The sequence below is a fragment of the Amblyomma maculatum genome, chromosome 3 (assembly GCF_055883805.1).
Source record: "Amblyomma maculatum isolate TAMU_Amacu chromosome 3, ASM5588380v1, whole genome shotgun sequence".
Classification (NCBI taxonomy): domain Eukaryota; kingdom Metazoa; phylum Arthropoda; class Arachnida; order Ixodida; family Ixodidae; genus Amblyomma; species Amblyomma maculatum.
Genome location: NC_139346.1, coordinates 68,581,094 through 68,607,695, shown reverse-complemented (window position 1 = coordinate 68,607,695; position 26,602 = coordinate 68,581,094). Strand labels below are relative to the sequence as shown.

Sequence of the window (26,602 nt, the reverse complement as noted above, 5' to 3'; positions counted from 1 at the left end):
AATGAACCGCCCAAGTTCAACATATCAAACATAAACACGTTTATGGTGATGTTAAAAACGGCATCATAAATGCGCAGTCATTATTAATGAATATAATATACTGTGCATAAAAAAGGACTTCCTTAAGCTTCTTTTTTGAAGCTAAATAACCAGGCGATAATTTTTAACTGGTCACTATGACTTCCTAATAGATGCGCCGGCCGAAACAACATCTGTTTGCTTGCCATAATTTCTATGAAAACCTAGACGAAACAGGTCGTTTTGCCGCCAAAATCGCGTCTTGTTCCTGTCTGGGACGGTGTGCTGAACGAAAGTTTCCACGTGAAGTTGTGCACTAAGTATTCGATACACTCAGGCGACTACAGAAAACATTCTCCACAGGTAGAAAGTTGCAACGAGCAAAAAGCTGAGATGCAGCTGCTGTGAAATGCTTGTTAGAGCCGCCGGCAAAAATTTGCTACAAACGTTGAGAAGGGCTTTTATTTTGCAAGAATTCTGTTAGTGCATTCCTTTTAAAAAGGTTGAAAATGCCGCGCATAGCAGTTGAGATGCTTCTCAGAAGCCGATTTCAGGGAATCGTAGCGCGTAACCCACGAGTTGTTTTTACAAACATCGGCTAGAAATGCTGGCTAGCCTTTTCCGCAAATCTTGCAGCCAAAAAGCGCGTCTCAATAAGTGTAATAAACTAATGACCTAGAGAGTCATATCAACGCCAGTTGTGCGCGTCCTTTCGTTACACTTAGGTCTTAAAGTCTGAACTCTGCTTCTTCCTACACCCAGGTCGCGAGAAGGCCTTGCCGTTTTCATGTCGCTGGACGGCTGTGTCAACTTCAAGTGTCCCCATGCCCAGCAGAATCAATTAATATGCATTTGCATGGGACAGGGGATAATTATCGCTTTACGGGTGAGCAACTCCACCTCCAAATGTAGCCTGCACAATCTTCGACAGACGGAAGATCTTCCTAGAATAGCTACAGCTTAGCTACGGGCAGGCAATGCAAAGCTAGTGCTGAACTGCTGTGGAGAGTGACAGACTGCTTCACAAGAGCGCTCCAGTGAACGGGAATTTGAGCTAAATACTGCAGTCGCTTTCCGTAACCTGGTCATGGTCGTTGATGACAGCCCTACGCACACCGATAAGTCTATCCGACCAGTTAGAAAAATGTGGCTGCCCTCGCCGCAGTACAGGTACGGTCAGGGACAAACGTTTCCAGGATACGGATTTGTGGAAAACGCATTTCTTCGTTACTTCGCTAGTTTTTCCTGCGATATTTTTTCTCTGAACTGGGCGTGCATGCCCCCCCCCCCCCCCCCCCCCCCCCCCGGTGATTCAGCACACTTCCTTTAATATGTTTGATATTTTTGAAATATATATTTAATATAATATAAATGATATTTTTTCTCAAACTTTTCTCCCTTAGTGTACATCAGAAGTTCATGGGAAGTTCTTCAAGTGTAAGTTACGGGTCCTTGAGCATTGCTCATTGTTTAGGAAGTCAGAGGTTTTGAGGGGCATTAGTGAAAAGCTGATCCGCATCTAAAATGGCCTGGTAAGTATTCTCGGCACGCTAAGCGACATAGTGTGGTTGCAGAGATCATCGCTCAGGTTGCTTGCGTGGAAGCCATTTCTAAAGAAGTACCCTATTTTCACACTTCCGAGTTTCTTGAGCAGAACTTGTTGAGGTCGCGTTGGCAATGGCAAGATTCAACACCGCAGTGGTTACGTCGCTCGACTACTGTTCCCAAGGATGCGGGATCGAATTCCGGCCTCGGCGGCAGCTTTTCGAAGGAGGCGAAAAGCAAGGCGCCCATGTGCTGTGCGAGGTCAGTGCAGGTTAGAGAACCCCAGGTGGTCGAAATTTCTGGAGTCCTCCACTACGGCGTCTCTCATAGCCTGAGTCGCTTTGGGACGTTAAACCCCACAAACCAACCAAGATTCGACACCGCTCTGCGCGCGCGATATAACGAATACCTTCCTGCAAGCTCTCGTGGCTTGGCGACAGTATATCCGGGTGTTTAGCGCAGACTTCGGCTAGGTAGGTATGTTTGCGGGCTCAGACGTCAAGGGTTCATTAGCTCAAATTTTGCACCGGTGTCAGAGGGTAGTGCGTGAGGCTAGTAAGCAGCTGCTACTTCATCTATCGCACCAATAGACTATGTGTGTCCTTTTATTTTCGTTGGACTTGAAAAGCCACTTCATTCCTTTGGTACAAATTACGTACGAATCTGAGTCCTTGAATATTTTTCTATTCGCGTACGGCGCTTGTGAACGCTTTTACTTTCTCCTGCGTCTACACAGTCGTCCATTCATAAGGTTAACACGTAAACTGGTCGTTCACATGGTCGAAAAGTCTAGGCATTCTTTTCTACACCACGGGAACAATCGCATGTAGGATTGAGTACGTTACGGTGCTGGGCAGCTACTACTGAGGCTTTGAAACTACGGCCATGTGCGCTGGTTCTAGTTTCAACCTCCGTTAGGCACCAGCGCTCAGGTAGCAGCCCTGGAAAAGAATGGCTGCCTTCATCTTAGTTTTGAGTGCGTTCTGCTTCAGAGTTGCAGCCTGCACCTGGTACACCAAGCGCATACCCGAGATATCGTGTAGTGGCGGAGATTGTCCAGAACGCAGGAAGAGACCAAGAAAGCTAAGCAACCTAAGTAACACTTAATCGAGCTTATGTTGGCGACCGGAAAGTGATTAATTGTTCTCAGTGGCTATAGCTACAATTGTGCGCAGCGGCCGTCGAGTAACAATGTTTGTAGCACTGAGCCACGCATGATGCTGGCTTTGAAACTTGAGATCTGGCGCAAATACAGCTTGCTTGCAGCTGAGATTATTACATTCCCGCCACATCTAGCATTCCAAAAAACTCCCTAAGGCCGCGTGCCAGTGGATTTGAGCCTCAGCAAACGAAGTACACAAAGCGTCCCTGGACTGTATGAAACAAGTGTGCAGCTCCTGAAATCATGGCTAAGGAGGAGGAAGATGAGGAGAAAGGGCAGGGAAGTTAACTCGTAACAGCAACCGGTTTGCTACCCTGTATTGGGGGAAGGGGGAGATGGTTAGAAACAAGGTTGTATTAACGGCTACAATGATGGGAAGCGAAAGCCTCTTTTAGCTTGCTCCAACACGATAACTTGTCTCAAGTGGAATCGTTTTTACCCCAAAATGTGGATCGACTTGAAATTTTACATGAACGCTTCGCGCTGTTCAAGGTTCCATAATATTTCTTAGCGCACTCACAGGTGTGCAATTGTGCGAGCCACTAGCATGTGTTGGTGGCTCTTCATGATTCTAGACCTATACGATGCCATTGCTCTCTTCTGCTATTCTCATGTTAAAACATATTCTTGTGTGCAGTTGTGGCTGTAGATATGCCAAGACATCAATATCTTTGTTTATTACTTGTATGAACAAAATTTGTTTTGACTGATTTTGTAGTACCTACTTCTATACATCCAACTGTTGTTACACTAGATGTTTTTTATTCAACAGTTATGATCACTGTTGGGTGAAATTCAATTATTAGCCATTTGGTGCTGACGTGAGCGAATGGTCGAGATTAGTCTGGTATCGCACCGTTATTTCCTTTCGAAATTCCTCACTGTGCTAATGCTTGAATGCAATCAAATATTAGCTTATTTCACAGTGCGAAAGTCTTGACGTATACCTGAGGGCATATTCGGCTGATATAAGGATGGCATCCTACTTCTAGTGGTGCGCTATCGTATTTCCAGGTTGTGCAATTAGTCAAAGTGTATCTAGTAAGTTATGAAAACCTCCAGGCTGTACTTCAAATAGCAGCTCTTTATATTGTCTGCTAAGATAAGGCCTCACCTGTGGAACGGATTCACGCAATTGTACGTTTTTGTAAACTGTTTAGAACCGTTGTTTAAGATGTAATTTCCCGGCATGTTTCGACGGTCCATAGACTGTGTACATACAATAGGAAGAGAACATGAGAGTTATTGAATTCAGATTTCGTGGAGTCTCAATATTTGATTCGTATGCGGTTCGGCTTTAACTAAATTATTTTATTAGATTAGGTAAATCTGTGTCATCTTATCTCAAACGCCTTATGATGCCATACAACGTTTCCTAGAGTCAATGTACCTATATAGTTCGTAGCTGTACTTCACGTGGTGAAACAGTTAAGTTGGCCTTGAGGCAAAACAAATTAGCGTTTCTTTACGCAGATATTTCACGCCACCTAGGTTGAGATTTCTGCTCCTTCTTACACATGTATTTTCAGCTTTGAATATATAGATGCTTGCGTTGCAAAGAAAAATGGTGACAGGACTGTGCGTCTTTTGCAGAGATTTAAATCCGAAATTCGGACATATGGACTACCAAAATTTCATAAGTGGTAGACCACAAATGACTACCAGCATTTTAGCAAGCCTTTCTTCTATGCAATGCTGCACATGCGTGCTTCCCTCGCGTTAAGATACCCGACTACCATGGACTGTTTTCTTTCCGAGAAAAATGCTGCTCCTGCAATTCCGAACAGCAGCTTAAAAGAAGCAATTTTAATTTTGAGGAAGAATGCTGTCCCTATTAATTACCTGTCTTTTCTCAGTACCATCTTCACGCCTGTCAATATTTAAGCAAGATATTAGTATTAAACACGTTCAGATATTCATTTAAGAGAGAAACAAAGACTGGAACATAAGACACAGCGCTAACCCACCCGTTTCCGTCCGGGTAGTGGAGAACGTAGACGGCGAACTGCTCTTCGGGGAGGTACACTGGCCGAGTGGTGTACATGCAACGCTGGCTGGGGTCCTCGACAGAGTCGTAAATCGCCACGTCGCTCTCAAGTGCTCCAGCCGCGTCTATCAGCGTCTGCGTCTGGTTGTTCTGAAAAGTAGGTATTGAAGCACTCAGAGCAGCGTATTTATAGTTTAACACACGGGTTATTTAAATATGAATAGCATTATAGTGCACAAATTACAGCGCAAACGCAGAAAGGATCGATGGAAGAGAACACCAGTTACTCTGGCATTCTATCCTTCCCGTTTGAAAATTAGGAAACATTACCATGTTCTCGCAGAAAAATAACACGTTCTCTACACTAATTCTTTCAAAAGCAGAGTTCGTGGCCATCTTTGTCGTATGTCAGACGAAATATGGCGACGTGGAGGCGCAGGCATGATTACTATCAAGAAGTTTACTGCATTTCCCTTTACCGTTATCTCTAAGGTCAAATAGGTAGTATACCTGATGTATGAAGATCCTAATCAATTTTTTTGCCATTAAGACCCTTGGTCTCAATACGACCCGGCGAAAGTTGAAAAGGATATCAATAATCATACTGAACTAAGCTAAAACAACAGAGTGCAAATTATTTATTATTCCCACAATGAGGCCAAACTAGTTTAGTGATGTAATTTTTGAAAGCTTGTGGACAGATTTGAATTATGCCTTATTCCACTGGACTCAACTGCCCACTACTACGAACGTTCAAAAAACATTATGATCCAGCGTCGACAAAATCATTGCAAATTGATTGAATATAAAATCGTCGTCAGCAATAAGGTTGGGCAACGTCTATTGACCGACGCTCAAAGGTGTAATAGAAATGCGTGCCGACCACGCAACGATAGTAACAAGGGTTCTGTTTTTGTAGGTCTTGGAACGTTAATTCCGTTTTGTAAAATTTTCGCGATCTGCTGTGGTCTGTTTTAGAAGCCGACAGTTGCACTACTGAAACAGCGAGAGTAGCGTTTACTACACAATTGCGCTCTTACTTTCTTGTAGTCGAAAGCGGTACGGGAGAGTACGATCATAATCAGGTAGAGCGTACCAGCACTAGTTGTCATCATCCTTGGATTTCGTAGGGCAGCAAACGTCTGAATTTGAATATCGAGTGCGCGACATGCAGACGCTTAGCAGCAGTGGTGACTCCTGCGATAACGCCGGGTTATAGATACTCAGCATGTCAGGGTGGCCTGCCACACTCACTGCCACCTGCAAGCCACGTATGCAACAATTGGGCGCGTAGCAGATATTTTTCTCAGAATTAACCTAGAATATTTTGATCCATACGCGTTGCGCCCCGCATTATTTCATGGCCATCTAGTGGCTCTGAAGCCTCCATCAAACAAGGCGTTGATTTACGATTGCACGCAGAGATCACATTTGCCGGCCACTATGCTCGACCATTGCACCATCCCAGTAGCTGTTCTACGTGTGAGACTGCCCAGTTTTTTTATGCTGCGCTTCACATGTATTCATCTTCATCGTCCTCTTCTACTTTGACAAAGTTTATATCATCCACTACATACTCAGCTGAACATGCCAAAAGATGACAAATGAAACGAAAGCGCAAAAAAAAAAACAATGGCTAGATAAAGCATCTCTATGCATATGCGAGCTTAGAAAAGCTACACCGCTGATAATCGTTGCGTTATTACATCGCGTAGAAGCATTCTCAGGATTCTTTCTGCAACACGCCAAAACAGCAATTCTGCTTTTAGGAACTCGTAGCGTCTTCGCGTTTTGTGTTTTAGGATGTCAGCAGCTTGTATTTTCTACTGATTGCGATTCACTTACAGACGCAGAGCTCCCAGAAACCACTGATGCGGCCAGGGCGAGCAGGAACGCAGAAAGAAGACAAGCCATGGCGAGAGCTGTAAAACGGTGCACACTGGTTACAGCAGGGTTTAAATGCAAGCTCGAACTTTGCCCGAGGACTAGCCTGACACCTGTGGCTAACAGATGTTGCGTTGGAGAAAAAAAAGGCTTCGACCAGTTCTGAACATGCTCATGAGTACCGAGCGGCACCGGAAACGCGCACTGCAAGTTATTGCACTACGTACTGACCAGCTGCTTATGTGGGGTATTCAAAGTTTGGATTCCAAGATTTTTAAAGCACAAAAGAGCACTGCACAATTGTTGCTTTTGCACATGGGATATGTGACTAGGTGGAGGAAAACTGTGAAAGTAATTTCATTTCATTGTCAGTATTGAACTAAAAATAATTACCTATTTTCCCGGCAGCGTGGAGGTTTTAATCGAAAACTTCGAAATAGTGGCATTTGAAGAATGTACTATACTGTTGACCTTTCCAGCACACCTGTGCCATCAAATATGTGTTGCTATATTAAGGTTAGCCATATCCCTCTGCGCTTGCAGGAACGCAGCAATCAGCATGGAGCTCCTCCCCGCTGGGACGCAACTGTTTGGTATCACCCATCGTCTGACAAAAAGTAGATTAACAGATGATGGTAATTACGTTTCGTTCTTGGCAGCCGAAATCGACGCAATTTTCTCGTGTAGTGTAGTGGTGTCACTTGCATAATATTGCAGGTCATAGCACGTTACTAAAATTCAAAACATTAGAATAGCAGTCTAATGCAGCTATCTCCAAGCTTTCGGTAGAAATATCCGTGCTATCAGCTGTTAACATAAACTTGATTATAGCGTTTATTTGTTCACTGCTACACGCTAACAATTATTTTCAGTTTGCTTCCGTCTGGCCTCATATTCCGTGTACAAGCGAGAAATTTGTCTAAAGCTCTCTGTATTCCTTTAAAAGATTCTGAAAGTCTAACATATAACTCTGTTCACAATGCACAATACTTTGCCAAGTAGTTTCATCAGCAACAAATTCTTTTGACAATATTGAGACTTCAGCCTCTCTAAAACAGAATATTATTTTCACTCGCAGTACTGACGCAGGCTTGGAACCTCGTTTCCGCACTAATGAGCTGCAATCACTTCAAAATAATTTTCAAATCTTGCAAACAAAATACAGACAGCCGGGCCCACAGTTCAGCATTTAGCTCGGCCATTTTGATCATGACCGGAATATTGCTTACATTTAACACCCAATGTAATCAGCTTTCCAAGCTGCAGATTTCTCTTATATTAAAAGCGCACAACATAAAAGTAACAACTGTACAGAAACTAACGAAAGGAAATTGAATATGCAGTGAATACCTGAAACTGCTAGTTTCTTAAGACAAAAACGTTTCATTACTGCCACAAACTGCAAATACTCATATAATGATGCCAGTTATGCAAAGTTTTATATCGCTTGGTCTCACATTTGCTGAACACTTGCTTTAGGTTTGGTTTGTGGGTTTTAACGTCACAAAGCAACTCGGGTTATGAGAGACGCTGTAGTGGAGGACTCCGGAAATTTCGACCACTTGGGGTTCTTTAACGGGCACTGACATCGCACACAACACGGGCACATCTCTTTCGCATCCACGGAAAAGCTGCCGCCGAGGCCGAGATTCGATCCCGCATTATTGGCAACAGTAGTCGAACGCCATAACCACTGCGTCCCCCATATTATATATGGGTGACGCAGTGGTATATCTATATATATATATATATATATATATATATATATATATATATATATATATATATATATATTGTAAGGCTGCGTTGAAGCTCAGGTCGGTGTTCAGGTCGACCGTTTAACTAACCGTTTAACGGTCGACGGAGTGTGAAGTGGCGGTCTGGCTTGTTGCCTCAGGCATAGCGGATGGAGGAGTGAGTGTGCGACTGCGAAGCTCCAGCGTGAGAGGAGGGAACGAAGAGCAGCCTTCACCAAATGTACGGGTGCGTTGAAGCTCAGGTCGGTATTCAGGTCGACCGTTTAACTAGCGTGTCAGTCTCTTGCGTCTTCGTCTTTGTCTGCCTGTCTTCTTTTTTTTAACACTCGCCTTTCGACATACGCTCGTCGTCTTTGTCACCGTCGACAATCACCGAGCGTTGGTGTGACACTACAATATATATATATATATATATTCTCAATTGTACTTTGAAGAAGGACGGTCCACCATCCGAAACTGTTGGAATAAAATAGATAATCGGGAAAGTTGTGTGCCATCCAGTTTGCATTTAACCCTGGCCCATTAGTAACAAGCAAACCATGTTTATATATATATATATATATATATATATATATATGAAGGAAAGAAGCCAACAGTTGGCGAGGCCAAGGAAAACGTTGGGGATTGTCCTTTAATGTTTTTTTTTAATGTTTGCTTAGATAATCACAGAAATTAGTAATGTAATCTGTTTAGGGGAAAGATAATTAAACGCAAAGTAGAAGAAAAAACAACGTGCCGATGGTGGAAACCGAACCCACGACCTCCGAATATCGCGTTCGGTGCTCTTCCAACTGAGCTACATCGGCCGCTGTCCCCCCTGCTACTTGTTTGGGTATTTGTGTTGTCTGTATACGAACCTTGAGAGTGTTCACCAGCGCCACCCTCAGCCATAGCGGCGGACGTAGAACGTCCTTTGTTACCGCCAGCGTCACGTAGAACGTGATCAAGAGCGAGGGCGAACACTGTGCTAGAACCCTCTTACGCTACCTATGGCTTCAAGACTGCCAGAACCGAGACCTCCGTAAGCTACAAGCAGATCAATTAAGGGGAAATCAGGGTGCTCGTTATAAAACATGAAGGAAAGAAGCCAACAGTCGGCGAGGCCAAGGAAAGCGTTGGGGATGGTCCTTTAATGTTTTATTTTTTTATTTTTTTAATGTTTGCTTAGATAATCACAGAAATTAGTAATGTAATCTGTTTAGGGGAAAGATAATTAAACGCAAAGTAGAAGAAAAAACGTTCTACGTCCGCCGCTATGGCTGAGGGTGGCGCTGGTGAACACTCTCAAGGTTCGTATACAGACAACACAAATACCCAAGCAAGTAGCAGGGGGGACAGCGGGCGATGTAGCTCAGTTGGAAGAGCACCGGACGCGATATTCGGAGATCGTGGGTTCGGTTCCCACCATCGGCACGTGGTTTTTTCTTCTACTTTGCGTTTAATTATCTTTCCCCTAAACAGATTACATTACTAATTTCTGTGATTATCTAAGCAAACATAAAAAAATAAATAAAAAAAAAACATTAAAGGACCATCCCCAACGCTTTCCTTGGCCTCGCCGACTGTTGGCTTCTTTCCTTCATGTATTATAACGAGCACCCTCATTTCCCCTTAATTGATCTATATATATATATATATATATATATATATATATATATATATATATATATATATATATATATATATATATATATATATATATATATATATACATACATATTTATATATAAGAACTTTCAAGGCATTCTAAGTGAGCATAAAAATAATTACTAACATAAAAGTACGAAACGTGTGCGGCCTCATATTACCAACTGCATCCAGATTTTGCTCTTTATGTTTTGAAACTATCTAGCAACTTGGTTAGTACTTAAAATCTGAAATGTGCAACTTTTGCTTAAGCCGCGATCATACTTATGCCGCGACGGGCCAGCATATCATAGTTTGTTTGCGTTTTCAAATTGTTTCCGCTCTAACAGTGAACTATCTCCTAAGCTGTGCTGAATGAATAATAGCATACTCACGAGTTCTTTTGTTAGGTGGGGTGGAAACAATTCATTTTTGGCATTTCTGTGGCTCAAACTGCAACTAAACATGGCAGAGACGGTCGATAGTAGCTTCAGAAGCTTGCATACCAAGATTACAAGTTCGCTTTGTTCATCAAAGTTACAATTTTGCCCTGCATCTTCTAATGAGCGCCTAGAGAGCGCCTGTTATCTCTTAACTTTAAACAAATTATATATTTCATTGAGGGTTCCGCCCATTACCAAGCCACCATTTAATTGTTGCTGTTAGCTAGGCGCAACAGCTCTAGAGGTATAAGCTTGGAGCCGATCACAGGAAAACGAATGGCTGCGAGAGCACCAACGTTTCTGCGACTCTCATTAGTCTGAAGGTACGCATGTCTAACGTTTCAATTCATAGTGCGTTCAGAGGTGGAATTTGGGTCAGCACATGACTTGTGATTTTTTTTCCCCTTCTCTCCTGTTATCTGCACACCAAAGCAGATTGAACTTGGATCTTCTATTTCGTTCTTTTTCCAACTCTGTGCGTTTCTCACTACATCTGTCGCTGCTTGATTTATTGATGGTAGGCATTACCCTATCATTCACATGGGTGCTTTGGTGACCGATACTGTCATTAAATAGGCTATAATAGAGGACATGGGAGAGGCTTTTTCTGCTGATAAGAACGGACACCTTGCTGCAGCAAAATAAAACTTCAAGCTTTCAGGCTTTTCCGCTTCCAGCACTGTATACTTAGATCACATTGCTTATAAAACGGTATTCGCTATCTTGCTATTCATAGAACATCTCTAAGCAGCCCTTGCAGCAACCGGCGATCCTCAAGAAAATAAACTGCTGTTTCACAGCCAGCCCGGTAGCTGTGTGTAGAATTGCCACAAGAAATATGCAATGAGCAGAGCAATTCTAAGTGCTCACTTTAAAAGCCAGACTAGCACAGGATAGTACAAACGCCAGAAGGCTCTTCTAGGTGGAGCCCTGGGACAGTGCATTGCGGGAAGAAGTGTAATCTGCTTTATTGCGGGCAGTACGACTGTGCTTTCGTGTCGCTACGCATGCGTCAACGCTCCAAGTGTAGCTTTCACACTGAAACCGACTATCTCGTTCACACTATAATATTCTCTTTTGCCGACGACAGCTGCTGGAGCGCGCCAGATTAGGGCTCACGTTTCCAAGCTCGCTCTGGGTCAACACTCGGCGGAATCAAGGCACACCACTAATTGTTGCAGCGCTGGTTTCATTGACTGAGCTACGAACAGCTGCAGGAAGCTCACATATTGCAGAGGTGGTCGCAAAGTAGTGTGAAAATCTCCTCCGGCACTTTCAAAAGCTAGGCGGTAAGACAAATGATCAACACCAAAGCCGGGATTTTGGGGGATGCCCCACCTTCATATGCGAAACAGCTGATGTAGCTGTGACTCTTGTATCTTGGCTGCATCAGACTGCGTGGCCGATGCTGCGGTCCTAGGATACGAAAGAAGTCATATCAAGCTATACTACAGATCGAACAGGTGTAGAGACAAGGCACGAGCGGGTCGTCGTATTTATTACTGTAGTTTGCTATGCATTTTTGTCTGTTTCTGTACAATGTCTGCAAAGTTGACGCAGCTCAGGTGTATATCTGCAGACAATATATGTTAACGCATCAAAATTCTTGATCACGTCCCGGTGGAGTTTCGTACTTGCACGCACATCTTTGCATGTTTGGTTTTGTGAAAGGTTTTAAAAATGTATGCCGCAAGTCTTTGTTGGTGTGTCCGATGTACGAATATTTTTTTTTATTTTATTTTCTCTAATCAAATTGGGCATGGTAACCAGAAGGTTTTTGGTAATGTCGGCATTATTATTGCCATAAAGAAATTTGACATAATCGCTAACCTTTAGCACAGCATCCTGTACGTACTTATAAAAAAATTACCAAAATATACATTTTGTATATAACGTTATTAGATTCAAGGTAAACAATTAGGGAATGTCAAGGACGTTTGATAGCAATACTCAAACATTGACCATTTTTAAATCAGATCTAGCGTAATTGTACGTGATACAAACGTTGCTAAGGAGCGCAAAATTCTAGCAGATTTAGCTAAGTTAGCCACTTTGAAAATATGTTAGTGAGCACGTTGGGTTTCATTTCGCTTTTATTTGGAAGCTTCTGTTTTGATGTAAGGCTTCAGGCAAACATCGAGAAAATTGGTGACTGTGACCTTACTCAGTACCGCTCTATAATATTTTGGACCGTTTACATTGCAGTGACAGGACAACGTTGCAGCGGTATGTTTAAATCTATTTCGCAGGGATTGAATGTAATGCAATGCATAGTTCGATATAGCGAGGTGAACGACTGCAGCGACAGACAGGAGGTTTTGTGCAAGCTGCCTGTGGAGCATTCCTGAGCCGAATCCAATCCGACGGGTCTGGGAAGTCGAAGTTCAAGGCTTCCGAGATATATCACGGCTTTCTAGAAGGAGTGCATTCACACAAAAGTTTTATCCAAATACTAATTTACTAAGCACATCATATCAATCTTAAAGAAACAGTTTTCCATAGCGTTGCCGTAATTTGAAGTCTTCATAACGAACAACTTAGAACACTTACTGCGGAGACGCCTGACAATACAGGGCTTGTAATAAGCTTAGTATCGCACGAAGAGCGCCTTAATCATTTTGTAAATTCTTTTATTTTTGTCTGAACGTTTTGTAAACTTAAGAATATTGATTTTGTTTGCTCACTGTAATGTTTCCTTCACAACACTTAAGCAGACTATATAGGCACAGCGCGCAGTTTGTCCTCTGTAAAAATAGCAAAATAATGAAGTTAACAGTTAGAACTTGAAAAGAATTGCGTTTAGAAGGAAATACTGCGACGCAACATGTATCAGTTGCGGACGACAAATTATTTTTGTAAAAATGCTTGTAACATTTGTAAACAGTACGCACTTACATTTATGGAAAAATCATACTCGTATCCGTCTTGCGTCACAAGCATGGGTAGACCGCATTAGCTCCAGGGAATGTATTCACATGGCTGGCGCGTTGTTCGGTATAATGGAAAAAGTAAATAACGGTGTTAGTAAACGACACGACTTCTGCTTAGATCCTGTTATACTGGGTTGTGGAAGCAAAACCTCATGTTGAAACCTTATTAAATTGAACAGACATTTTGTGGGTGAGATGGACTGAACGGTGCCAATCTTCAGAAGTGGACTGCTTTCACATTACTCTAGTCTGTCCTATTTCGACGATTTAACAAGGCATTTTTTTGCCGAAGTTAAATTTAGCATCGCCGACTGCTCTGGGCACAAGTAAAAATAATCCGTCGGCCAGCAAAAACGTTCGCTGCTATTTACGCACAGAGTTGCTTAGTTCTTTGCGGGTGAAGTCCTCCCGGTAAAGAGCTGTTTTCAGTTCTACACCTGTCTTCGTTTCTTCGTCAGATCAATGCTCATTTATTTTTATTTTCCTCTTCTTGTACGGGTTACGGAGACCTTCGGATTAAACTGAACAAATGTAGATACCACACCCCAGTACGTGCCATATGCTGGATTGTAACTGAAAATTATAGTTGTTAATTACCAGGAGTTGCTAGCTATGCTGGAAATAACTTTCGATGAGCTGTAGGAAATTACATCAAAAACTATAATTCTCAAGTGTGAGGAATAAATTTGTATGCTTTATTGAATCAAATTATTTTGAGAAACCTACAAAAATTCCTAGGGTTATATTTTTTCCTCAAACGAATGTAAAAATTTTTTATAGTTAGCAGCGCCGTTTCGGTTGATTTTCCTTTGATAAAATCAAATTGTGAATCTGATATAATTTTGTGTTTGTTTATGAAGCTAGTGATAGGAACCTGTAGAGCTTTTCAGAACATTTTAAGAAAACGGGAAAGATATAGTTCTGTAGTTAGCTAAGCTATTTTCGTCACCACCTTTGCAAATTACAGTATCCTTAGCAATCTGTATTTTTTTTTTTGGAGGGGGGGGGAGATTCCCGAGGAAAAGGACAAGTTCACTATAAGTTTATGTATTGGGGCTGGTTTTGAGATGTGTACTTTACAGCCGTTATTTTAAGGTCTTCGGTGTCTTTACGTTTAGTATTTTTCATGGACTGTAGTACAGAGAGAACTTCACTAGCTGTAGCAGGGGCAAGAAATGCGCTTTCGCTAACCTATCGACTCACAGTGCTCAAACATTGGCTAGAATGCATAATTTCTGAAACGGATGCAAATAACTTATTAACAACATCTGCCAGTTCACAACCAGTCAGGGAAGTGCCATCTACTGTTATTTCATTTATTACAGTCTTTTGGTGTAATGTCAGCAGAGTTACACCGTTAGGTTTATCGCAGCTTCGAACTTCTTAAGATCTTCTAAATCGCTTGCTTTTAGAAAGCGCTAAAGACTTTTTTATTCTTATCGCCTTCAAGCATTCCCAGTTATTCATGGCTTGCGTGTCTTTGAAGCTTGCATCTGTCTTGTATCGAAAGCAGACAATACGGCTGTTTATAAATGCAAATAAATGTACTGTACGCTTCCTCTGCGTCATTTGCCTCATAGACGCTGCTCCAGTTTACTTGCTGTAGGTTATCATGAAATGCCATTAGTGTGGTCTGGTAATGCCTTGAATACGGATAGAATGCACTGTTCTAGCTGGTTTACTATAAAGGTGGCTCAGAGGCTCAGAAACAAGTAAAGTGACAGATGATCAATGAGATCAGCTGCCAGTACACCAGACATTGGTGATTTATCACATGCATTAGTGATGAAAGTGTCCTGTAGAGTTGAAGCTTCCCTCGAAACACGTGTTGGCTGGTTTTATAACACTGACAAATTCGTTGGCCTCTAGCATGGTGTCGGACTCTCACTATAGAGTTGACATTTCGAGTAAGTTGATGTTTAAATCTCCGCCTAAAATAAGTGCTCAATAATGATTATTAATCCAGCTAAAATACTCGTTCATAAAGGAGCAAGTTGTGCGACAATTTCCGTTGGGTGGGCACTATGTGACGGTAAAAAGTAGATAATCGGTTTGCAGGGTAAGCACTTCGTAGTTATAACACAAAAATTATGGAGTAATTCGCGTTTTAAATATACAGTATCGCAACTCTTCCTCTAATAATGTGCCGGTTAGGAATAAATGTGGAGTATCCAGGAAGATATAGAACATCAGATTGGCTTTCGTGCCAAGCATCAGAGATAGTGACAACGACAAAAGTAGAACTAAAACTGGCAATAAAAAGTACATATATCACCATTTTAGTTCCGTGTTGATCGAGAATTGAAATGTATAAAGAATATGTTGCTATATTTTGTCATAAAAAAAAACAGGTGCTTAACTCTTAAAGGGTCAGAAAATCATGACTTCAGGTGACCTGCAACTCCATAGCCATTGAGGTCTAGTGTAAACATTGTTAGCATCCGTAAGATTAAGCCAGAATATTTTGAAATAAAAAGTTCAAGTGCATGCGAACGCAGATTGAAAAGGGACGAAGACATACCAATGCAGAAATGTTATCTTTACTGGTTTACCTGTGTACGTGCAGAACACACTATAGGATGCAGCAAAGAGCACAGTAAGAGGCGGAATCACCGCGAGGAAAGAGGTTTTAGAGGCTATATTAGCCCAGGTATCATAGATACGTTGAGATGTATCTAAATACCCCTTTGAGTGACCAAGTGAATATTATGTCTTTTTCTTCCATTCGTAAAAGCTTTATTCAGCAATCTATGCTACAGTGATGTCAATTGTGTTTGAACGTACTGTGCCACTCTGTGTTATAGCCTCACGGTCTTCTGCGTCTATTATTGCTGCCAGTTATGAGATATGTTCTGTCAACCTTGTTCTGTAGATGCACTTGTATTCATTTTTTTTTTACCAGTGGTCGTTCTTGCCTTGTGCCTACTGCTGACTTGTAGGGGTGGTGAGGCCCGTCAAGCGGTGCATAATTCACTGCTTTTTGCTCACCATCCCCAGTTTGTATGTACAAACTGAAATAAAGATTGATTGATTGATGTCGCTCATGGTAGATTTGCCATTGCAGACAAATTCAAGGAAAACAGTCACAAATCTGGACATTTGTTTCGTATATCAAAGCTTAGAATTTCTCCATACCGAAAAATATAAAAAAGAAAAGGAATATAAGCAACATTCTTTCTCATTAACTTAAAAAAAAGCAAAAACATTTTACGCTGACGATGCGAGTAAATACAATCGAAATTATTAAGCGACACTCACCAGGCCAGCTTCACAAGACACGCAAGATTGAAGAATTCGCAGTTTTCCGCATTAGTATCTTTCCCTGAAACACCCACACGTACAGCCGGTCTGATTTGTAACAATATAACGCGACCGTCAACCGAACTACTCGTCAGTTCATTATAACGGCGATAGTGTGGAACCGCGCCAAAGTTCGCGCACGCGCGCGAAAAGAGCATTTTCTGGTACGCTGTTCTGATCAGACATGCGCGCCATGTCCCAATATCTGTTCGCCAAAAGCAGAAGGGTCGTACAGCAAATGCGCATAAAATGCGACACTTAGAAGTGATTTCGATCTCTTTTTTCCTATTACGAAAGGCCGTGCTGGCGAAGCAGAGTTAAGAAAAATGTAATAGAAAGCAAATATACCAGCATGAGGAAAGAAAGCATTGCTTGTAATGGAGACTTTCTGATACTAGCTTCCGTCGGTGAGGGGCGAACAGGATAAAAGATGCACTAAGCAAAGGAGTTGTGCTCAGCTGCCCATCATGTTTTTTTTTTTGTTTTTTTTTTTTGCGAAGAGATATTGTCCGGGCGTGTGTCTTCGTGATGGAATAGCGTAGCCGACGACGCTCCAATTAGTGCTCATTCCCGAACTCTCGCCTTGCTGCAAGCTTATCGCCGTTACAAGGCGCTCAGCAGCAGTTTGGGCGATGCTCGCGCTATATTGTTAAAAATCAGGGTGGCTGTACTTCCAGTTTTGTTTCTTGAGCTTTCGAGCTCTACCCAACAGTATCTTGTTCTCGACGCACAAGCGCTGGTTTATGTACACACTGCAAGTTTTGTCAAAACCAAACTTATCAGCTCATTGATTTTCTTTGCGCGCAGCCGAAAGCAGCTTTTCACACTCTGTTCTTGAAGCAAACGTTATCACAACGTTAGGCTTCTCGTTATCTTTCGAAGGCGCAGCATGCACTATGTCAACGTCACTTTCAGTGAGATTGGTGCAGAGACATTTCTCTATGTCTGAAGCAGCTTTGTCTTCATCTTCGTTTTTTTACCACTGAAAGCCCATGAATTTCGATGTTGATACCTCTACTATGCTGTTTCAGTTCCATTAACTCCTTTGCCTGATTAAGCTCCCTGTGAGTGCCTCATTTGCCGCCCTGCATTGTGCAGCCTCAGCTTTCCCTTCATCAAGTTCCCCATATAACGCTTAATCTCCTTAAATTCTTCGAAGCCATCATTTATAAAGCCAATGGAACTACTAACGCCACCAAGTTCACCATGAATCTCAGTATTGGAGGCATCAACCTTAGAAACAGCTTGCTTTATTTCTGTTGCGAATGCATCAAGCTTGACTATCCGAGCTCTGTGAATACCTTGACATTTACTTTAATAGTGCTTGGTTGCTTCTCCAGAGTCTTTGAAACATCCCTCAGGGATCCCCCGGTTTTGTGCGACATGGCTGAACGGACAAAACTAACTACTGATAGCATGGCACAAAAGAAAAAAATTTGATTCCTAAAAAGGCACTTGTGGCAGTAACAGCGACTAAATTTCTGGCAATTCGCCTGTACAATATTTCATAAAAAATGGTACCAACCTGAAAAATTGCAGAGGAGCTGGTTAGATATCATCCGTGCCTCGTCGCTGCTGCTGCCAGAATGACCAGATCACACTGGTGTGGTACCGCCCCCAATGACAAGCGATAACAAGCTCCTGTTTGTTCCCTACAGGCTGACGTAGATGGCAGGCTTGGCGATGATGCGTTGATGCCTGCAATGCCGGCAGATGGCGTTACTTTCAAGGCTGAAATATTTAAATGCCGTGTGATTTAAACATTGCAGAAGGTATCCCCGATTGATGAAAGTTAAGAAAGGAGGGAAGGTTACCTTCAGGTTCTAGGTATAAAACTGAACAATATTCTGAAATACGCGGTGGGGCAACTACGATATCAGTGTTTGAGGCGTCGTTATTGTCTAATATTTTTATCAATATCTTCGGGCATAGATTGGCAACTTTCTAACATTTACGAGGGTTACTAAGAAGCATATTCGGAAGTGAGTTTGAATCGAGGGTTTCGTAGCTTGAGACAGATATAGCATGTCTGAGCAGCGCTACTTTTCTTATGGATGTAATATGTTAGTTTGCTTGGCGGTGCGTTAGTGCCTTTGGTTTTTGGTGTTATTTTTGAGGCTTTTATTGTGTTATCAAACCAGAGCGAAGACAGCCGTTTTGTTGGTAATGTAAGCTTTGATTTATCAATGCATTTTGGATTTAAAATTTAGTCAGCTATCTTCAATTGAAAGCGAAGAAAAGGTGTCAAGAAAGGAGACACTAAACTGGGTTTAGTTTTTATGTAACCCAGCCTAGACACCTAAATTGTACAGTTATTCTCTTTTTTTAATTTTCTCTAATTTGTGATTGATAAGTAGCCTGAATCATGGCATGGTAGTTAAATAATGTTAAGAACGCTAGTGTCGAATCTTTATCAGGATGTGTGTCGAATAAGAAATCGAGGAGGCTGGAAGACTGATTATCCTGCCTTGTAGGAATGTAGTGAGCTACGATAAACGAAACGAAAGACACATGTTAGGAAATGCGCCTTTTGCTTTGCTCGTATACATTATTACTGTTTGCATTCGTTCCTAAAACGTTTCGTGCATGCCATAAAAATGCAGCTCTAACAATGACGCCGCGTGCGCAAGTTGCATCCAACAACACAGTAGATGTTTATTAATATTGCACCTCTTTATAACAGGACGAAGGCACCCGCTCGAACAACCACGAGACTTTCCACGGAAAAAAGTGTGACAAATGCTGTGTCTTTTCTTTTGTATAAATCAGTTATTATTATGATCACCTATTATGAGTATTAACGCCGGGTGCAGTTCCAATCATGACCAATGATTGTGGTACAGCTTCGAAAAAAAGTAACAGTGGGATGGTTTTCTCACTAACACCAAGGTTGATCGTAGCACTGCCAATTATCCAGATTCGCTTATATGCGCGAATACACATATTCATTTTTGGATTCGAGTGGAACTCCTCTGTAATTATTAGGGCTCAATAATTAGTAGTATATGTTTGCGCCAGAAGTGTCCTCAAAATATATCGCTGGAAGTCGGTTCTCTCTAGACGTCATGGCCAAGTTACGTTATCTGTCAATGACAGACGAGAGTTGTAAGTCATCATATCACGAAATGGTTATTATCAACGAATCATGTATTACTGACCTGACATGAAAGTGCTGAGTCATGCGAATCAGAATTTATGGGTCATGTGAATAGCCTTACGCGCTCGGTTCCAAACACAAAATTTGCTCATTCTGAGGGCACTTCAGGACAAATTACAACCTTATCCACTTTGCAATCAGAGTGGTAGCGGTTACGCGTTAAAATAAATGTTTGTTCCTAAGCTATAACTAAAGACAACTGTAAGCTATTATTCTGCAGCGGAGAGAGGTGGAATAAGTTTCATCAGAAATATCCCCCCTGTCTCATCTCCTCCTTTTGGATGGAGCATACCTAAATGCGGAAACCACCGAGGACTCGCATTTTGCAATAATTTTGCCTCCATGTAAAACATCCGAAAAATTAAGAGTGGCGAACGTGGCAACACTTCCTCACTTAAATTGAGTTTTGCTTCATGTTTTCTCCTTTCGTATAGGCCCTATTGCCAGTCTACCATGTTATGCTGGAATATTCGAAGCTTTTTTCTCCGACATGCGACACCGTCGAGCGTAAAACGTTTACATTGAGCCCTAATTAGGCGACACCGAAACCTCGGAATTAGGTGCCTAGACCTCAGCAAATGAGAATTAGAGCATAGGATGTTATGGTATTGCCGCACTCACCTTGAAGAATTCCTCACCAGAATTGTTTTTCTCAGCAAATTCAAAGTCGCTGAGGCTCTTCTCCTCACACATCCCAGCCAGAAACACGGTCAGGCCTCAGCACATACAATTGACGTCATTTGCTGCTCGGTGATGTTTCGCTATCGAAGAATGGTCGAAGACAGTTTTCCGTAAAGGTATTTTTTTTTTTCGGAACCACGTACAGTGCTACTATTCTCATGAACCATTAAAATCCATGCTGCATATGGGAGCGGTACTCTCGGATTACATATTTAAATAGGTTCCTTCAGTTAACCAAAATAAAGCTTAGGTCGGTGTGCTTCAGCACTAAGATAAAACTCCTTTCGTGCCAAAAGATAGTTAAGAGAACGTTTGCCCAATCTAGTCGATGGAGTACTGAAATTGGCTTAAAGCGAGCAGACAAACAGAGAAAGGCACCAAGTGATAGAGCTCTGCCCTGTCATTTCTTTCTTTCCTTTGTTTCTTTCCCTGCGCTGAAAACTAATTTCCATAGTTAAGAGATAACTCTGAGGATAAAGAACTTAAACCACAGAATTTTAATTATGGTCTTCATTTTGACACCACGACTAGTAAAGATCTGCAGGCCAGTGAAGCAAATTATTAAAATAAGTATGCTCATTAATGAAGTGTTGTTCAGGTTAAAACATTAATTCAAAGCACTACCGTAAAATGAGGTTACTTTGTGACTGCAGGGGTTACTTTGTGACACGCGCTCGGTTTTCTGTATTTTACATCTCGCGCCACGACCAGGCGCCGCCGAAAAGCTACGAGCCGCTCAACAAGCTCGCCTGACATGCTGTGCCACCTATACCGGCAGCCGGCCGAAGTTCCCGCGCTCCGGAGCCACCCAGACGTCGATAGGGTGAATCGTGTTTTAGCGCCCATCGGTGAAGCACCGTAAACTTTGTGTGCTCGACCCTTCCGCACGAGAAAACCAGCGAAAACAGATATGTACTTCTGATTGCTAATATCTAGGCTAAAATAAACTGTAATATAAATTTAATCAAGTCATGTTTGTATAAGGTTGTAGAAAGGAAACTGAAATGTTGATACTTCGCGGGGTAACTTTGTGACATGCCAACAAAGAAGCCAGCAGGACGGGAAAAGCAACAACCGAAAAGAAGGGCAGCTCTTCCTCCGGTATCAGAGCTAGACGACCTAGGAAGAGGTCTCTTGAGGACGACCGCGCAGAAGAAAGCAGTGACAGCGAATCGTCTTCAGATGGTCAGCCTGGAGACAACAAAAAGTGGTCGGAAGGAGATACAAGTGATTACGAAGTACTCTCCAGAAGTCTTGACAACCTATCGGAAACGGACACTCCTACCACTTCCGTGGTTCCAAATACTAGCAACGTCCCGAGGGTCCGCGGTACGGTTTCCGGAGAAAGCACCTTCAAGGGGGATGACTTTGTCATAGTAAACTTCGAAAGACAACTTTTTCTGGGAAGAGCGACGGAAGTCAAACCTGAGGGGTACATCGTCAGCACTATGGAGAGGACCAAAAAGAATTGGAGATGGCCGGACCGCGAAGACCCCTTTTTTGTACTCAAAAGAAGAAATTTTGTGCACAATTCAATCCCCTAGCCCACTAGGCAAGCGAGGCATCTTTGAAGTAAAAGATCTTGATTGAGGAGGTACATGTATCAATCATTTGTAATACAATTGTAACGCTGCCGGAGCAGAAACCAATTGTAGACAACGCAAATATACTTTTGATGGGGTAACTTTATGTCAGCCCTTTTTTTCCCAATCATATTCAGCCAAAAACAACGTTGCCACAAAGTTACCCCATACGACGGGGCAACTTTGTGACAGCTTTTAACCTGAATATTGCCGTTTGTATTAAAGATGCGGATTTGTAGAACATACCGTCGTCTGAGGGAAGGCTTTAGCAGCGTTATGCCACTATTCATTCGTCTTTACGTTGATAACTGTTCAGCAAGAGAATGAAAACGTATGAAATCTGTCACAAAGTAACCCCATTTTACGGTAACTGAGAGTTGAAAGTCGAGTTTTGCGTGCCATGTGGACCAATATTTTCTCAATCGAAGTAACTTCACTTGGACAAGTATCAATTATATTACTTGTTTACCCCCAAACCGATGTTTTGTTCACTTTAATACATTAGCTAATTTGAGCACAGTAGGGTGCGCCGACAATGTGCTCAAACCAGATATATAGAAAACGGACTACAAGCTGGGAGAAAACTTCAGGGACATCGAATATCATTTTCAGGAATATGCACAAAATCTGCGCCATGATTCTCAGAGACGTGTGGTGCGTCTCCATCTCTCTCTGTATTGCCACCTCTTACGACCATAGAGACTTACGGGTAAAGGGCTTGACTGATACTCTCAAAGACGCAGTTCGACTCTGACCGCCATGGCTACTTTTCTGTGGATGCGAATAGCAAGACGTTCTTATACTCCACGTTGATCGTGCACATAGAGTAATCCGAGGTGGTGGAAAATTCTGGATCCTCTCAGTACTGTGTCCCCAATTGCCTGAGTTGCCTGCAACGCCAAAGCCAGACTAACCCTTACCATCTTCATGTAACCAAAGACCAGAAACGTGGCGTGTGCAAGTACACATAAACACCTTGGCCCGTACACAAGGTCTCGAAGATGCTCTACATCACGTGGTGTAGCTGTAGCCCTAGAAAGCAAGTGGCACTGCTTGCATTACTTTAGGAGAGCACGGCGGTACGTACGGCCGTTTGCACCGTTCAGCGAGCGCTAGGGACTAACTGACGTTGTTTGGTGTATAAAGTTTACGCTAGAAAATTGACTGAGGCTATGAGGGACGGCGTAGTGAAAGGCCCCGGATTGTTCGACCATTTTGGGTTCTTTTTAACGTGCACTGACGAAGGCGAATACATGAGCACCTCAATTGTCTCCTCCACTGAGAAGCGGCCGCGGCAGCAATAAATCCCGTGTGCTTGAACTCAAACAGTGAAGCGTCCTATCCAGTGTCCACTGGGAGGCAGTAAGGAGAAGGGGTGGCAATAATCGCATCCTCTGCACAAGTATATTGATTTTTATTTATTTATTAATACATTCCTCTTTGCGGGATTTTACAAAAACCTTTCACTAAATTCGAAAATTTTTGAAAACTACTCAACAGAGTTTCGTTCAGTAGCTGAGCACATTGAACCCGTAATAAATTTTTATATCTAATTGATTGTTTTAGAGAGCGCACTGGCAACGCAAAAAAGAAGCGCCACATGGCAAAGATTCCAAAGGCTTTCATACAAAACGATATTTGACCTGCATGGACACAGCTCCCAATAAAGACAGCATTATTTCATTAAGTGAAACAACTTAAACGCAGGCAATTGCGTGGCAAATAAATCTCACACTATCACCTGAACAATTTCTCTAAAGTATGTATAGTAAGCATGGCTTCGTCACCATATATTGTATCTCGCTGTATAGTTAACAAATATTTTCCGAAAATATGTCAAATTTCCAGAGGAGTATTTTTGGGAGGCGCGAATTAAGTTATTGAAAAGGAATTTTGAAGCGGAGCAGATATCTCAGTAACGTTGCCGATGGAATAAATAACTGATCCGCTACAGCATGCGTTCAAAATAAAGCAAAATACACCCCTCAGCACAAAGCATTGACCACTGATTATATCCTAACCCAAGACGTATGACTCTTGTAGCGGCCAATATAATTTTTTTCATAGAAAGCGCAAATAGCTTTCACTCAAGCACAGGTCTCCAGCCCAGTGGTCAGCCTAGCAGTCGCAAATTGTTAGAAAGATTATGCAGGGAAATCTGTCTTGATCGGTTTCTATTGGCTGTCGGACTCATCACACAACATGCTAATCGATGTTCTTGCGATATGGAAACTTATCAAAATCGATATTTAACTGAAGAGGGTAATTATTCTGGCACACCTGTTTGCGCTTAAAACGTATTGCCGGGAAACTGCGCAACCGCGGAATCGGGCTATCTCTTTCGTGATGGGAAAATATGCACTATTTCAGTGCCGAAGTAGCCGACAGGTTCATCATGCTTGGGTGCTTATACGGTACCGATACGATACATTTGAGAAATGTTCGCACAAAAGGATTAATATAATCTTCCGTCATATCCCTAGTCTTCGTGTTCGTGTACACTTATTTTTTTCCTCTCAGTAAACTTTTCCGTTTATTGAATGAAATCAGCTGAGCAAAAGATACATGCCTTCCCTCGGAGGAAACGTCAATATAACCACAAGTAGTGAAATCATTCTTGCTACTTGAATAGCTAAATAGAACTGCCTCTTTAGCACTGAGGCTACGTTACATACAGGTAAGGCGTTGTGATTTTTCCGTCCCTCCAAGTGGGGCTGCTTCAAATGAGGGTCTGCTGATAAGTTCGGCCACCGAGTATTCTTTAACGTGCCGTCATGAAAGCGCGACAGGGATCGTACCAGAATATTTTGCTCTTCTGGATTTAACGAGACAGTGCCTTAAGCACTGAGCTACCGCTGCTTGAGTAGCAGTACATTGGGGCCCTTGTAAGCATGTTAATTGCCCGCGATAGGTGCGTTTTCTTTTTGTTTTGTTTTGTTTTTTGTTAAAGACGCGTACGTTTGGACGCAGAGAGTTGGGCTGTGCTCGGCCTAGAGCCCCATTACTCTCTTCCAACGTAACAACGCAAAGTATATAAGAGAAATGCGCAACAACTTCAACAGGACACAGGAAGAAACACACAAAACAGTTCACGAGAGCTCGTGAACTGTTTTGTGTGTTTCTTCCTGTGTCCTGTTGAAGTTGTTGCGCATTTCTCTTATATACTATGCAGAACCAACTAGCCCGACAACACGCTCTTCTTAACAACGCAAGATCGCACCAGCTGAAGCTCTCCCTCTCTTATCTATGTGCTGTGTGCACGTGCTACTTCCGAGCGATAAATATGAGCGCAGCAAAGCGCGCCCCCGAAACATAAGCGGGCAAACAGCTGGCGACATCTATATCGAGTCGGTAAAATCCCTTAGATGTTATATCTGTTCTTGTCGAAGCCAGGTGGCAGTAGTATGTCCAACGTGCCTGGGCTCGGGCCTAATGTTGGCAGCGTTTCACAGACAACCGTTAGCTCTAACACCGAAAGGTCGAAACTCGCTGCCGTCATGTATGTGCTGTAAACGAGCATCCAAAGTCTGTTGCAATAGATTACGTAGAGAGCTTGTCACCATTGTCTAATCTGGTACGTCACAGGATAGCAAGGGTAATAGTTGGGCCAGTTGATAGTGTGTTCCGCCAACGCAAAGTTAAAAGTGCTGTACTTGATATAAATAGCTCATTCCAGCAGAAGAAGTAATGAAACCAGTAGAGACGGTAGGAGGGGGGGTGGGGGGTCACATTTAGGGAGGCAATGGAAAAAGAAAACAAAGAGGACGGAAATTCAGATATAACATTGAAGCGTAAAATTACGCAACTTGTATGCTAAATCTATAAGCACTATTGATTCCAGCGACAAGCTTCGGCAGGCACCTCTTTGCGTTGAGCATGTAGTGTGGAAGAACCTAAAGAGCAGCATTAGAACGCTGTGAAGGGTTTTAATGGCCAGCGAAGTCCATTTTTCTTCGCACTGCTTCAATCACTGTCGCGTGTAATGAGGAGGGAGCTGAAAGGGATTTTACACACCCTAAACACAAAAAGAACTAAAGGACGTCACAAACACGTAAGCAGAGGAAATTTACATGCTTGTTGATATCTAGACGCTATTCCAACGTAGACGAACTGGGGAATTTTTTTGGGCTGCTAAAATTACCTTACGATCTGTCAAGCCAGTCGTCGCATGGCAATATGAGAATATTTTAGGCGTTCCTTATTTGCTCTGACATGCATGACGCGTAGTCCCATAGCCGCTTTGCTATTTTCGGAAGTGCTTAAAATGCCATCGCCCTCTCTTCAAACTAATGCGATTTCCCCATGTCGAAAAAGATGCTATTGACTGTCTGATTGTGATGCATAGCACATTTAATGGAACCCCGTCTATGCAGATTCGATGCCAAATGTACTAGAGTTTTGGTTTTCAGATAGAGATATTTGTGCCTCTTTATTCAACAAGCTAAAGCAATTAACTTTCATGATTAGGCGAAAAATGTTTTCTCTTCCTGTAATAGAGAACGCAAATGTTAGGAATTAGCGCAAAGAAC

At 42.4% G+C, this 26,602-nt stretch overlaps 1 protein-coding gene across 2 annotated transcripts in view; it reads right to left on the bottom strand.

Annotated features, from left to right (window-relative positions):
* The window catches only part of LOC146194919 (uncharacterized), a 43,827-nt gene extending 25,591 nt beyond the window's left edge, over positions 1–18,236 (bottom strand). The window contains exons 1-3 of one of the 2 annotated variants that reach the window (XM_084596152.1): positions 18,178–18,236; positions 6,558–6,634; positions 4,693–4,862 (exon numbers count right to left, since the gene is read on the bottom strand). In XM_084596152.1, the coding sequence (XP_084452278.1) occupies positions 4,693–4,862; positions 6,558–6,634; positions 18,178–18,211 (281 nt within the window). In that variant the 5' untranslated portion in view covers positions 18,212–18,236. Of the gene's footprint in view, positions 1–4,692; positions 4,863–6,557; positions 6,643–11,292; positions 11,434–18,177 lie in introns of those variants that run through there. The other variant, XM_084596151.1, reaches the window with a different exon arrangement.
* Between the last annotated feature and the right edge of the window lie 8,366 nt (positions 18,237–26,602).